The 16,124-nt window shown below is 41.0% G+C and overlaps 1 protein-coding gene across 2 annotated transcripts in view; it reads left to right on the forward strand.

Moving 5' to 3' along the window:
- PLPPR1 (phospholipid phosphatase related 1) overlaps positions 1 to 16,124 on the forward strand; it is a 218,419-nt gene that overhangs the window by 197,788 nt on the left and 4,507 nt on the right. For both annotated transcript variants that reach the window (XM_087716191.1, XM_087716192.1), the window contains one exon: positions 3,322 to 3,572. In XM_087716191.1, the coding sequence (XP_087572317.1) occupies positions 3,322 to 3,572 (251 nt within the window). The remainder of the gene's footprint in view (positions 1 to 3,321; positions 3,573 to 16,124) is intronic.

Consider the following 16,124-nt stretch of genomic DNA (forward strand, 5'->3'; position numbering starts at 1 on the left):
CTAACAAATCACATTTCATAAAGCTTAGTGAGATAGAAGGCCTTGTACAGTTTGATTGATAGCCAGAGACAGATTTTCTCAAAGGGCCTGTGACAAAAGAAAGGCAAAACTATTTTCTTCTTTTTCCATTCACAACTAAGAAATCAATTTTACTATGGGAGGCCAACTACTAACCTGTCATTCTGATGACTTTTGGCTGGCAACCATCATTTTTATTTTCCATTAGTTTCCTGTAGCAGTCATGATTTTCAGTGGCTTTTGAAATAGAATTCCCAGCTAGAGGCATCCTTTAAAAATGGATTATAAAAATAAAATAGTGATTTTCTTCCAAAAGTTGCATGAAGAGATGAAATACAGGGAATCTTTGACATGTGACCATAATTGAGCTGAAAATTTCTGTTGATAATTTGTTAAGTGAATGTTGCCCCATTTTACAACTTTTTTGCCACAGTTGTTAAGTGAATCACAATCGTTGCTAAGTTAGCAACATGGTTGTTAAGTGAATCTGGTTTCTCCATTGGTTTGGCTTTTCAGAAGGTCTTAAAAAATGATCTTGGGACACTGCGACATCATTAATATGAATCAATTGCCTAGTGTATGAATTTTGATCACATGACCAAGGGGACGCTGAACAGTTATTAAGTGTCAAAAAAAATAATGTCACTTTTTTCAGTGACATAACTTCGAACAGACACTAAATGAACTGTTATAAGTCGAGGACTACCTGTATAAGAGCAGTTAACACAGCTGCACGCTCTTGCTAGGGAACAGGGGCAGGGCTCTGGGAGAGGAGGAAGAGCCAGGAAGGTCTAGCTTCCATGTGCTTCCAGTGAAAAGATATTCTGATTCAGCTGAAATCTTAATTCTGTGAAAGAATTGGGAGAAATTTGGATCTAGGCAGCAAATCAAGTTCTTTTACTATTTCAATAGGACTCTGACTCCTCTCAATCCATTATGATCATTCCCTGTGTTCTCATGAGCAAAACAAAATAATTACATTCTTTTCTGGCTGAACTATGTCCAAGGAATTGGGTTTAGCACATTTCATGCACTCTGTGCTTCACATGCATTATCTAAATCGTATTAACAGCCTAGTAGTGTTATCCCCATCTTGCAGGAGGAAACTGAGTTGTAGAATTAGTGTCTTATTAGGGGCTTCCTTGTGTGTATCCATTTTAAATGAAAATAGAACTTAAGATTTCCTGCTTCACGGGTAGCTTGCTTCTTTCCGAATAAAGTAATCGAAACGAAAGACATCACTTGCAAGAAATAAAAAACAACCCATATTTTAATGATTTAAAAATATGTATTTTAAGCAATCTCTATTGCATTGATAAGAGGTAAAGAGTCTATTAGAACAGGGTTCACCAACCTTTCAGATATCAGGAACCACTAAATTCATAATTTTAAATCCCTCGGACCACTAATATGAATATAAAAAGATAAATAGTATTTAGTGCAATATAAAAATGCAAATAATTTTTCTGTGGACCACCAAAATTTTCTATGGACCACCAATGTTCTATGGACCACTGGTTGGCAACCACTGCATTAGAAAATCTAGGAAGTGCTTTCACTGTGCTGCTGAAATCTAAACTACAAACAATCTCACCTGCAGGACTTCTGATAAAAGCACTTCTGCTATGGATGTATGGCTAAATGTTTTATTATTGGCCGATATGCTTTTCAGCAGCTTCAGCTTTCTATTAGTCTTCATCCCAAGTATTTTCTCTTTCTGTCTGCCTTCTTTAATTTCTTGTAGTTAGAGGGTTCGATAGGCTGGGCTGAATGTGAAAGTGGCTTCAGTTTAGATGGCTTTCATGGCTTTCGTATATAAGCTTCTGCAACATGTAGCTCCTTAGATGGAAAACACTTTCTTTGTGTGGATCGTTATTTTAGAGGCAGAATCCCCCGATAACAGAGATTTAAAAATAAAGCATCTGATGTGATTAAAGAAGATGGATTATTTTTGTCATAAAAGGCGTATTATTACTCTTAATATGAGAATACAAAACAAAATTTGAAGAGGCTCGGGTCAATGATCATGAATTGTTAAGCCTAGTCTCACCTGTTTAGACGTTGGATGGGAAACCACAAGAGCTATGAGAAAAAAAATCAAAAGAAACCACTTTCATTTTGTTGCCAAAGAAAACTACATGGTCATATCAAGGTAATCTCCAGGAACTCAACTTGATACCATGGACGTACAGTATTCCTGTACTATTAAATAATAAATAAATCAACACATCTAAGCCTACAGATATTGTTGAATGCCAGTTTTTATGAGCAGCTAGCATGACCTCTAGTTAGGAAGTAAACTACTTGTGGCCACCTTGTGTCATCCTTTCAGAGATATTTCTTTACCTAAACAGAAGCAGAATGACCATGGATTGGCAAAAAAAATAGGAATGAGAGCTTCTGACTTCTCCTTTGACAATGCTTATGGGAAGCTGGGAAGAAGTATCAGAAATTACTCCTCCTCCTCCTTGGCTGACCTGAGGAACTGTCTTATATTTATAATAACTGTGTGTTATTATACAAAATAATGCATATACCCACATATACGAGCTATTTCTGCAATCTCTTAATTGTGGCAAAGTCTACCCGTTAAACTGGGATTGTTTACTGACAAAAGGTTTTACTGAGAAAATAATGAAAATGTTTTCCAATTTTCCAGTAGAGAAATGGAGATTGTATAAACTTTCCATCCCAAAACACTTATCCATGCTTCATTTAATCATAGCGTATTCAGCTATCTTAATGTTCTGAATTTTCATTAGATCCAACCATTTTCCTGCCCTCATTAGTACAATTCTGAATTGATTACTCGAAGAAGACTCGCTTCATCTCTCTCTTCATTTTTCTCTACGTACATATCCATATTATGTTTCAGAACATTAATAAAAGCTGGGTTCTCATTCTTTATATGTGCTAGGCAGTTGGTGCACTTAATTTGAACAAAAGCCATACTTTGAACTAGCCCAACACTAACATAAAATAATATTAGGCAACTTTGAACTTTGAAGGGCTCCAGTACATTCAAATGTCTTTGTGCCTATATAGTTTTTGCAGCCTCCACATTCGGTTTAATTACATTTATCCTTATTTTTAAATCTCAAGAGATTTGATTGCATATCTTCATCATACATAATTTGGACTTGACCTTCAGTTTTTTTCTTCCTGTTCAAATTTTCCTTCCCCCTGGTTTTTTCCCCCCCAGGAGGGGGAAAGAAGCTGTTATTTTTCTTCCATGTCTATCGTGTTTCAGTTCTGAATAATAATTCCACTTTTCTTGTTCTTTTACTTTTTTTCTTCTCCCAGGAGTATTTGCATTTGGTCTTTTTGCTACCAACATATTTGTAAATGCTGGCCAGGTAGTGACGGGCAACTTGGCACCCTATTTCTTGACTGTGTGTAAACCCAACTATACTGGGAGTGACTGCCGAGCGCATCACCAGTTTGTTAACAATGGGAATATCTGCACTGGCAACCAAGACGTGATTGAGAAAGCAAGAAGATCTTTTCCATCCAAACATGCTGCTTTAAGCATATATTCAGCCTTGTATGCTACAGTAAGTATATAAAGAGGTTCTATTTTTACCTGTTTTGTGTGCTTCACTTATCATTTCTGACTGCTTTAACGCCCTCTCATTTCTCTTAAGGCCTAAATGCGGAATCACAGAGATCTGCCATGCCAGTCTTGTTGGACTGCATCATATCACAATCATATAGGTAGTTCTCAACATACAACAATTCAACGGCACTGGAAAAAAGTGGCTTATGACCACTTTTTCACATTTACGACTGTTGCAGCATCCCATGCATCTTAAAAGAGCATTTAATTTGTTAGCAGCTGCATAACAACACTGTTCACTTGTTTATTTTCAGCTTATGATCTGATAGAGCACCCAGATCCCTTCCACATGTATTACTGTCAAACCAGGTCTTCTCCTTTATTTTTATTTTTTTAATCTCAGATAAAGAATTTTACACTTTTTTAACCTGCTCAAATCTATCCTATTTATTTTTGCCTAGGTTCACACCTGCCTAGAGGCCCATGTTTTGTAATCCTTTCTTTAACTTCTGAAGTGTTAGCCTCTCCTCATTACTAACTGGAAGCCCCTTATGAACTTTTTGAAGACGAAAAAAATAAGCTTATCACTTATGGTTTTGATTATTAGAGTGGATAAATTGCAGAAAGAAGAATCACAATGTAATTTTAGAGGAACTGCTGTAAAGATGATCAGAAGCAATTTCTTTATGTCTTTTTTCTTTATTTTCTATTTTTCTTCTACCTTCTATCCTTACTGCACTTTAGCTTTTTGTTTTACTTCTTCCTTTTTCCCTTCTTACTCCATTTAGTTTGTAATAATTTTTACTCCTGTTTTTAAACCTTTCAATAATATATGAAAAAATAATAAATTGTTAGCTACACCTTCTAGTTACGTGTCATCTGAAAAATTACCTATTATCGAGGCTTCCTGGGAGGAGCTTGCTGGTGGTGGCAGCAAAAAATCAGCTGCCTCCGAATTCCTGGCTACGTACCTGTTTAGAGGATCTTCCATCTGACGTCTTATCAGGTTTTCTTATCCTTCAGGCAAGAAGGAAAGAAGAAACTGTTTTGCTGGCAAATGCTCTTCGATTTTTGCAGCTTTTGTGCTTGCAAGGAAAGGGGGGCTAGCCCAAGGCAGAACGGCTGTCCGTGCTGGGAACTTCAAACTGCCTTGTGCAGGACAAAGTAAGACTCCCCCACTCTGCTCAAAGTTTTGTTTGATTTAATCTTATCACGAGCTGAATCCATTTCCGTGCACAATAATTGTTTATCAACATTTTAGCTTCTTTTCTTTTTCTCCTCCGAAAAATTATTTACTTAGAGGCTTTTAAAATGGCGCCGAGCAGGCTGGTTTCTCCGGTAATAATGAACACTTTTTGTTAATCCTCACAAGAATTCACAAGAATCCAAAACAAAAGAGATTGCTTATCACATGTTTTGGTTTCACAATAGGCCAGCAGAAGCTTTTTAATTAGCTTTATTTCTACAAGAATGTTACTCCTTCATTAACTTTGCTTATCTGGAAGTTAAATGGTGATGAATCTGCTGAACGGTCTTGTTACAATGTTTACTCACTGAAAGTTTTGCCAAGCCTTAACTTCAAAATAAAAGGGGAATTCAGCCTCTTCACTTAAAGCTGCATATTCAGGCAATAGAGTTTTATTAACTGCAGGCAGATAAATTTTGAAATGGCTTCAAAACCAAATATTAACTTGAAGTTGTAAATTTTTTTTTCTTATTACTACTCAAAATACCAGCTTCAATTTTGTAAAAGGCTTTCTTATCCAGCTGCGTTACAAGATGGCGATTTTATAGCTTCTGCGTTTGATATATGACACACTCAATCAGCTCTATTCTCCTGAAGACTTCTCCTTATTAACTGTTAAAAATCTATAAATAGTATCCCATTTAAAACCGAGGGGAGCAGAGACTTTGTTTGTTTGTGCGTTTTTTATAATGGCTCCCAAATCGAAGCAGTCTAAGCGTTTCCTTAATAATACATCTCAAGAAATTGTTACAAAATCGCTGCCCTTGCCTCCCACGCCCTCCACTGGAGATCTCTTAACGCAAGAATTTCTTTTTGAAACCCTTAAAGAGTTCAGACAGGAAATTAAACAACTTTTATCCGACTTATATGATAAACTGGACGCCAAGATTGCTCAAATAAGGGAAGATACAATCAGAGTTATGACTGTTATGACAGGCTATGTTTCTGAAATGGAGGACAAATTGGAACTTTTGGAAAAAACTAATTCTAATTTGACATCTAAAATTCAAACGTTACAACAGGAAGTTGAAAATGCTCAAAAACAACTCGTTATGATAAATTACAATAAGACTGCGTTTGCAATAAGAGTCAGAGGATTGCGTGAGAAGGAACAGGAGAATTTGAAACAGACCTTTTTTGAAGCTTTCAGACGTTCGGTGGGAAGTCCGGGATTTAACTTTGATTGGCAGATTCAAAAAATTTATCGCCAGAACTCGTGTGTAGCAAAACAACGACAGCTTCCGAGGGACATAATTATATATTTCACCACAAGAGAATCCAGAAATGCGATAATACAGAAGTTTTACAATAACAGGCTGCGAATCGATGGACAGGACTTGATTGTTTTTAAAGAAATACCATCTCAAATATTAAGAGCAAGGAGAGACTACACTTTCTTAACTGAAAAACTCAGAGATTCTCAGATACAATATAAATGGGAAGTGCCATCTGGTATCACAGTCACATTTGAGAACCAAAAATATCGTCTCAATTCTGTTTGCGAAGCCCGAGATTTTTACTACAAAACCCTGAAGGCGGGACCTCCTGATTCATCCGGACTTGGAGAAAGACAAGGAGAAGGAGAAGATAAGCAGCGGGACACGTGGCTACAAGGCGGCGGGTGTTGCTTTCCCTTTCCGGAAGGGCAGAAGAGTAAAGAATAAAGATCCAGCTATGCCTTTAAAATACTTCTTAAATTTTTAATTTGAATAAAATTTCAGGACTCCTGTCTGGTATAAAATGACAAAGCTGTATACCGATGAAGAGATATTGAGACTGAAAGAAGCGGTGCTGAATTTGGACATATATTATATGGGACTTATATAAGACTTGTTTGAATCTTAATTTAAACTGCGCATGATCTATTCTTTGGGGTGAGGAGAGCGGAGATCATAGTTTTCTTGGATTGTGGTTTGGGATGAATGGAGTCGGGTGCGTGGGGTAGATGGAAGGGTAGTGAAAGTTCAATTAGATTATCTTGATCCAGAATGTAAGCTGATTTTTGTTTAAATTGTTATTTGAATACAAGGTTAAGAAAGATTATCTGGAGAGTCTACACGAGGGTGGAGTAAATATGAGAGGAGCAATGGATGAGGATAAAATATATATGCGGACACGGGTAAAGGCAGGATGGGAGGTATAGAATTTATATGCGGAAGCAGGTAAAGACATTGTTTAAAATTTTAAAAATAATGAGAAGCTGAGTTTAATGTTAGAGAGTATATTGACTTCTCTTTCTGGGGGGGGGTTACCTCCCCCTCCTTTTTTCTTTTTCTTTTTATTATTCTTTTCTTTTTTGTTCTTTATTTTTTATTATTTTTTATTATTTTGTAACTTCTAATCTATTTGGTTTCAATATACTCCAGACTTTGCTTGATAAAGAACGATGCCGGGAATGGGACCTGGGAAGTCGGAAGGGGGTCAGGGAGGGGGGTTCAGGGGGTGGGTGGGGGGGGAGGGTGGAAGTATAGACTCAATTTTCAGAACAATGAATGCACTTGGATACTGTTGCTTTTTTTTCTTTTTTTCTTTTCTTCTTTCTTTTCCTTTTATTTTTCTTTTGTTTTAGTACAAAACAAATAGACCAATGAATACTAGAAATACACTGAAGCGAGGTGTAGAGGGAAAGAAGAGGGGGGAATTAAGAGGGAGTGAGAAGGGAATGTAAGGAGGGTGAGATGGTGGGAAGGGGAGAAAGGAATGGCTGAGGGGGAGGGTAAGTAGAAGAGGGGATTGTTGGAAGGGAGAAATGAAAGTTGGAGGGGTAGAAGGAAGGGTGTATGTAGGATAGAAGTGTTATGAGTTGTTTATTGCTTCTTCTTTTTTAACTGCACAGTATTTAAGTGATTGTATAAAGGAAAATGAAAATGTAATAAAAGAATCTTTGATTAGAAAAAAAAAATTACCTATTATCCTCTCAACTTGCCGATCTAGATTATTTATAAAAATGCTCAATGGGGCCCAGAATAGCAGGCTCTATGAAGCCTATGAATATGAAGTCATTTACTACTTAGAGTACTTTCTGAGGGCAATTTAAGATTTTTTTAAATTCAAAACGTTAAAATGCAAACTCCAATTTAAAAAAAAAAAAATACAAAAACAAAACAAAACCAGACGACACCCCCCCACACACACAAAAAATTGTATGTGCATAAAGATAAAAAAAGCAAACATACAAACTGTCCACCTAGTTGAATGTCACACTCGCCCTGTCACGTGATGTTTCACATTGCTTTTTCTCTTTGGGGAGCTGGGGTGGGTGTGGCCTGCGTGTGACGCATCCGGCCTGCGGGGCACCAGTTTGACACCCCTGATCTTCTGTATATATAAAAAAGCAAAGTTAACAAGCAAAACAAACCATGGAGTTAAACTTCAAAGCCCTTTGTTAACTAACAGTTTATTATTGTATTTCAGTTGCAGAAAATCCACAATGGCTTCTAATCTACTATAAGCCACAACAGTAATCTCTAGTCTGCCCACGGATCAAATGTCCTTCATTGATTCTTAATTAAAAGGTTTTTCCTTAAATTTTTAACCAGGATCTTTCCCAACACTTAGTATAACTCTTTGTTATTTCAGCCATCTTCTGACAAAAATGCAGGGTTAAATTTGCACCACATGTCAGGATGGATGAAATCTTCCATTGTTGCTATCATGTGTTCCTTTGAAAATTTTGCTTTCTTGAGACGACCTTATCTATATCTTCTGCCTGTCTACACAAATCCCACAGTGATATCTCTTTTGTTTCTCTCTTCTTTTATTCTTACTCAACTGATCTCAGCAGGATTTCTGTGCTCTTATTTGTGAATTTCTGTACAGGCATCTGCTTTCTTTACATAGAAATACAATGATCCCTTCCTTCCTGTTGAGTCTGTTTCTTTTGTATAAGCTGTAATCTTCCAGGGCTATGTTCCAGTCATGTCCCCTCAAATGCATCAAATCCCCACCCCCAAATTAGGGTATTATGTTTCCTCTGTTTGATTCCCATATTCTTTGCTTTGTTGTAGAAACAGCTAAGATTCAGCGGCATATTGCCTTCAAATATTGCATCTGGCTGTCACAGCAAAAAGCTTTTAATAAATCCATGCTGTACAAGTTTGATTCTTTGGGAAAACAAATATGTCCGAACTATTGGTCGTTGCTTCAGCTTGTGTCTTGTAGTGCTATAAATTTATTTGGCTGTTTAACAATTATTTGAGCTGTGTTGCTTAGTTTCCCTGGGCATTGTTCGTAATAATACGAGCAACAATTTCATGACAAACTGAACTATAGTTTATAAGCTGTTAACTTACGCTTTTGGGCCCTGTGTAAGTTCCTCCCATGAGGTACCAGTTCTTCCTAATAGTTAAATTCATCTTGCTGCTCAATTGTGCAGAATTCATTTCTGTGTTTCTGGAGTTTAATTTGGTTCTTCGCCGAGCATTTCCGAGATCACAAACCTCACTGCCCTTCCTTCACCTTCATATATTGACTTCCCAATATTCTTATCTTCCTCCTTTTTGATCCATGTTGCAAAAATTTCAATAACTGCCGGGTGGCAGTAAATCAAGGTAGTAGCCATTGATTTACAACCATCCATTTATTGACTGTTACAATATTGTGGCAATTTTAAAAAGTGACTTACAACCCCAGTACTCAAATTTATAACTGCTGCTGCATCCCCACAATCCAATGATCAAAATTTGGGTACATGACAAATGGGTTGTGTTTATAAAGGCTGCAGCACACCCGGGTAAGGTGATTGCCATTTGGGACTGTCCCAGCCAGCTTCCAACCAACAAAGTCAGTAGTATAGAATAACAGAGTTGGAAGGGACCTTGGAGGTCTTCTAGTCCAACCCCCTGCTCAGGCAGGAAACCCTGTACCATTTCAGACAAATGGCTGTCCAATCTCTTCTTAAAAACCTCCTGTATTGGAGCATTTACAACTTCTGGGGCAAGTTGTTCCACCGATTAATCGTTCTAACTATCAGGAAATTTCTCCTTAGTTCTAAGTTGCTTCTCTCCTTGATTAGTTTCTACCCATTGCTTCTTGTCCTGCTTTCAGGTGCTTTGGAGGATAGTGTGACAATGGAGGAAGCCAGATTAATTTAACAACCATGTGTAATTCATTTAACAACTGCCACGATTCGCTTAACCACTGTGACAAAAAGTAAAATCGGGCATAACTTTCGCTAACAACTGCCTTGCTTAACAACAGAAATTCTGGTCCCAATCATGGTTATAAATTGAGATTACCTGTAAAAAGTTGATGATGTTTTGTATTTCTTTTCTGCTATCTAGTAGTCATCTGGATTGTTGCAGTTAGTTTGGTATTTAATCATCATCTACCCAACTTAATAATAATACCATATTTTTTGAACTATAAGATGCACTGGAGTATAAGATGCACCAAGATTTCAAAGAGGAAAACAAGAAAAAAAATAATTTTTGCCCTCCCCAGCCCCAGGACTCCCAAGCCCTATGCGCATCCCATTTTTATGAAAAACAGGTATCTTTTTTTGCCTTCCCAACCTCCCATGCATCCTGTTTTTGCCCTCCCCAGCCCCACTCTGCAGGCCTCCCAAACCTTCTGCACACCCCTTTCTTTGCGAAAAAGCCCCATTTTTGGCAAAAACGGGACACGTGGGGCAGGGTTTTTTGAAAGGCCAAAATGGCCATATTTGGTATATAATATGCACCAACTTTCCTTTTTTGGGGGGGAGTGTGTCTTATACTCCAAAAAGTGTGGTAATTTACATGATGAGGAAAGAGCAGTTGGCATGGCAGGAACAACAATGATGTGTGTGCAAACTGATGATTTTCATCAGTTGGGGAACATAAAACTGCTCCAGCAGAGTAGGAGAGTAAAACGTTCTTATCTCATTTTACATTCTGACTCCCCCGTGGAGTCATTTAATTTGCTTCTCAGAGGAAAGGCAGAAATGTTAAGGAACGGGAGAGGGGAGTGAGAAAAACCTAATATAAATTACCAGTATCCCTTTCTAACCCTTTTCAATCTCATTGTGATGAAAAGAGATTGCTTGGAAAGGCCCAGGGTTTTTTTAATATTTCAAACTGTTCGCAATAGAGAAAATATTGATACATAGCTCACCAAAACTGTGAACTATCTTTTACTCAAGGCTATATGCCATCCGTGATTCTATTTTGTGATTCCGTGTTTGTGTGTGTATTGCGAGTGTTTGTGAGTGTGAGAGAAAGAGAGAGAGACTGATTGCTGTGCTTACTCAGCCTTGAAATGTGGAGATGTATAATTAACGGAGGGGGGGGAGGCTTTTGAGAAGTAATTACTGTTACTATCCCCTCCAGAGCAATGTACATGCCCAATAAAATCACTTTGCTCACAGAATTATCTGTCACCTAGCAGATGGTGAAAGTGTGTATTTATAAACTGCTAAATAGATGCACTACAACTGGTTCATTTTATGAAATCAGTATGAATTGTATTTTAAAATATATACCTAGTTTATATGTACCTTGGGTGTTCATCGATAAACAAAGCAAAGTAATGATTTTCATTATATTTCTTATTTTGAAGAAGCTCTGAATTCTACACAGTGGTAAACATAGAATAATAGAGTTGAAAGGGACATTGCAGGTTTACTAGTTTAACCTCAGATAAATGATTGTCCAGTGTCTTCTTAAATGCCTGCAGTGATGGAGCACCTACAAGTTCTGAAAGAAAGCTGTTCCAGTAGTAAATAGTTCTATTAGAAAATTTCTCCTTAGTTCTAGGTTGCTTCTCTCTTTAGTTAGGCTCCGTCCATTGTTTTCCATCTTGCCTTTGGTGTTTTGGAAAATAGTTTGACCTCCCTCATCTTTGTAGGAGCCCCTCAAATATTGGAACACTGCTATCATGTCTCCCCTAGTCCTTCTTTTTATTAGACTGGACATACCCAATTCCTATAACCATTCTTCATATGTTTTGGCCTGCAGCCCCCTAAACCATAGTCTCAACATCCTTTTTATATTGGAGTGACCAAAAATTCCAAGTGTGGTCTTACCAAGGCTTTGTAAAGTGGTACTAGAACTTCATGTGATCTTCTATCCCTCTGTTAATGCAGCCCAGGATTGCATTAGCATTTTTGGGTGCTTGCCACGCACCACTGACTCATATTTAAGTGCTTGTCCACTTGGACTCCAAGATCCCTCTTACAGTTATTGGCATTAAGTCGAGCTTCACCTAGTATATACCTATACAGTTGTTTTTCCTTGCTTAAGTGTAAAACCTTAACTTTTATCTATCACATTTTTCAGAGTGTAAGATGCACCATTTTCCCTCAAAAAAGAGGTTGAAAATCTGGGTGTGCCTTATACACTGAATACAGCATTTTTTACCTCCAGAAACCCCACTTCTTCATCAAAATGGCCGTTCATAGCCTGTAGGAGGTTGTCAGAGTGCTCCTGGGGAGGGCAGAAATGAGTGAAAAACAGCCTGTTTTTTGCTCAACTTTGCCCCCACCCCAGGAGCGTTCTACAGGCTATGCATCCCATTTGAAAAATTGCTCATTTTTTTGTGGGGGGGGGACCTTTCATGAGCACTCTACAAGCCTCCTAAAGGCTATTCATGCCCTTTTTTTGAAGGAAAAAAAACGGGCCCGTTTTTGTGAAAAATGGGCCATTTTTGGGAGATCTACAGAGTGCAAAAACTTTTTTAAAATTTGCCTCTTCAAAATCTTGGTGCGTCTTATACTCTGAAAAATACGGTATGTTGAATTTCATTTTATTAGATAGGGCCTAATGTTCAAGTCTGTCCAGATCTTTTGGATTCTTGAGCTGGTCTTCTGGGCTGCTTTTATTATAAAAAATATAATGGTAAAGATGCAGAACAGATTTTCCTGTGCAGAATTTGTACAGATATTTTTGTCTCCTCAGTACTTTGTTTATACAGCACAGTTGATTCACCTTTTTGCTTATTTTTTTGAAGACATTTGAATAGAACTGTGATTCCATTCTGTGTGATGAATTTAGTGCAACTCAGTTTTCAGTCATTTACGCTAAGTCTCAGTGGCATTTCTGTGAGCTGGCACTTGGAAATCATGGTTTAGAGCAATGGACATTCAAACTTGGTAACTTTAAGATTTGTGGACTCAACTTGAAGTCCACAAGTCTTAAAGTTGACAAGTTTGGGGACCCCTGCTTTAGAGCTTACCATTTTATGGGAACCTACGCTACGTCGCTACGTCATAGAGATCCCTCCTTCCGGCCCTATGAGTCCCACTCCAAGGCCAGATGGCGTGAGTAATCAGGACCCTGGTCTCAGGCTGCTGTCGCTAAATGCCAGGTCTGTAGTTCACAAGGCTCCCCTCGTCCAGGACCTAATTTTAGACGAGAGGGCAGACCTGGCATGTATTACTGAAACCTGGCTGGGCCCGGAGGGAGGAGTCCCCCTCACTGAAATGTGCCCAGAGGGTTTTCAGGTGCTTCATCAGCCGCGACCTCAGAGAAGGGGTGGGGGTGTGGCTATTGTTATCCAAGAGTCTCTAGTACCTCATAGGATTCCTGCTCCGGAGCTTGTCGGGTGTGAGTCCTTGCTGGTGAAGTTGGACCTCAAGGGTCAAGTGGGCTTGCTGTTAACGTACCTGCCTCCCAACAGCGTTGCAGCAGCCCTCCCCTCGCTCCTCGAGTCAGTAGCTGAGCTGGCAATTGAGTTCTCCAGGCTTATGGTTCTGGGGGATTTCAATTTGCCTTTGCTCGGGGAACACTCTGAGGGAGCGCAGGAGTTCATGGCTTCCATGACAGCCATGGGCTTGACCCAAATAATTCGGGGGCCGACTCACTCGGCGGGTCACACGCTTGACCTCGTATTCCTCTCGGAGCAGTGGAGTTGTGATCTTGGTTTGAGGGGTAGCGAGACCTTACCCCTGTCATGGTCGGACCACTACCTACTGAGGCTTGACTTTCGGAGACCAAACCCCCACTGTAGGGAGGAGGAACCGATTAGGTGGTTCCACCCCAGGTGCCTTATGGACCCTTTGGGCTTTCAGACGGAGCTTGGTGTTGTTCCTGATACCCTCGCCTGCAGTCCGGCGGAGACTCTGGTTGCTGCCTGGAATTCAGCAGCGGCAGATGCTCTTAACCAGATTGCGCCTTTACGGACGATCCAAGGCAGTGGATCCAGGAGGGCTCCTTGGTTTACTGAGGAACTCTGGGAGATGAAGCGCCGTAAGAGACGCCTAGAGCAACGATGGAGATCCAGTAAGTCTGAGTCAGACCGAGCACTTTTAACATCCAGCATCAGAGTCTACCTCCGGGCAATTAGGACGACAAAAAGAACACACATTGCCTCTCTGATAGCTTCGGCTGAGTCGCGCCCAGCCGCCTTGTTCAGGATAACCCGTTCCCTCCTAAACAGGAGGGATACGGGCGATCCTTGCAAGGCAGAGCTGAGGACTACGTCCAATTCCTCGCGTATAAAGTTGCTCGGCTTCGGACGGACCTGGACTCCAATTGCGCAGAGCCAGCCGAGGCACCAAGGGAGAATCTGGATGGACATCACTGGATTGATTTTCAAGCTGTTACCCCTGAGGACGTGGACAAGGCCATGGGAGCCGTAAGTGCCTCCACATATGTGCTGGACCCGTGCCCCTCCTGGCTGGTGGCTAACAGCAGGGAGGTGACACAGGGCTGGATCCAGGCAGTTGTTACCGCCTCCCTTCGGGAGGGGTTCTTTCCCCCCGCTTTAAAGACGGCGGTAGTGAGACCCCTCCTGAAGAAGCCATCTTTGGATCCAGCCGTTTTAAACAACTATCATCCAGTCTCCAACCTCCCCTTCGTGGGAAAGGTTGTTGAGAAAGTGGTGGCCTTTCAGCTCCGGCGGTCCTTGGAGGAAACCGATTATCTAGATCCCTTCCAGTCGGGATTTAGGCCTGGCTACAGCACGGAAACCGCTTTGGTCGCGCTGATCGATGATCTCTGGAGAGCCAGGGATGGAGGTCATGCCTCCGTCCTAGTGCTCCTTGACCTCTCAGCGGCCTTCGATACCATCGACCATGGTATCCTTCTGCGACGACTGCGGGAGGTGGGGGTGGGAGGCACTGTCCTACGGTGGTTCTCCTCTTACCTCTCGGACAGGTCGCAGTCGGTGTTGGTTGGAGGGCAGAGATCGTCCCCTAGACCCCTGAATTATGGGGTGCTGCAGGGTTCGGTCCTCTCCCCCCTCCTGTTTAACATCTACATGAAGCCGCTGGGTGAGATCATTCGATGGCACGGGATAAAGTATCATCAGTATGCGGACGATACACAGTTGTATCTGTCCGCCCCGTGCCAACTCAGTGAAGCGGTTGACGTGATGTGCCAGTGCCTCGAGGCTGTTAGGGCCTGGATGGGGGTTAACAAGCTTGTACTCAATCCGGATAAGACCGAGTGGCTGGTGTGTTTCCCTCCTACTAATTGGCCAAGTTTTCCATCTCTCAGGCTGGGGGGTCAAACAGTATGCCCCTCAGACAGGGTGCGCAATTTGGGAGTCCTCCTGGACCCACAGCTGACCTTCAAACACCAGCTGTCGGCTGTGACCAGGGGGGGCATTTGCCCAGGTTCGCCTGGTGCGCCAGTTGCGTCCCTACCTGAACCGGGAGGCCCTCACAACAGTCACTCGTGCCCTTGTGACCTCTAGACTGGACTACTGCAACATGCTCTACATGGGGCAGCCCTTGAAGAGCATTTGGAGACTTCAACTTGTCCAGAATGCAGCCGCGCGAGTGATTGTGGGTGCACCTCGGTTCACCCACGTAACACCTATCCTCCGCGAGCTGCACTGGCTGCCTATTGGTATTCGGATACGCTTCAAGGCGCTAGTCGTCACTTATAAAGCCCTTCATGGTATTGGACCTGGGTACTTGAGAGACCGCCTGCTGCCAATTACCTCCAATAGACCGATCAGATCCCACAGATTAGGCCTCCTCTGAATTCCATCCGCCGGCCAATGCCGACTGGCGACTACCCGGAGGAGAGCCTTCTCTGTGGCTGCTCCGACCCTCTGGAACGAACTCCCCGTGGAGATTCTTACCCTCACCACCCTCCAGGCCTTCCACAAAGCCCTTAAAACCTGGCTATTCTGGCAGGCCTGGGCTAAAGAGCTTCTGCCCCCCTTCTCGAATGGTATGGTTGTTGTGTGTTTTTAAATTGTATATTGTTGTTTGTCTTTTTATCCTCTGTTTGTACTTCCTTTCCCTGACTGGGTTGTGAGCCGTCCTGAGTCCCCTTCGGGGAAAAGGGCGGCATATAAATGAAATAAATCCTAATCCTAACCAAGCTATTGTGATTGTTCAACAAACTACAATTATAGGAGTCCAATCACTGTAAT

Source organism: Thamnophis sirtalis, unplaced genomic scaffold (assembly GCF_051295495.1).
Source record: "Thamnophis sirtalis isolate CommonGarterSnake01/CBP01778 unplaced genomic scaffold, rThaSir2_p1.2 scaffold_5, whole genome shotgun sequence".
Classification (NCBI taxonomy): Eukaryota; Metazoa; Chordata; class Lepidosauria; order Squamata; family Natricidae; genus Thamnophis; species Thamnophis sirtalis.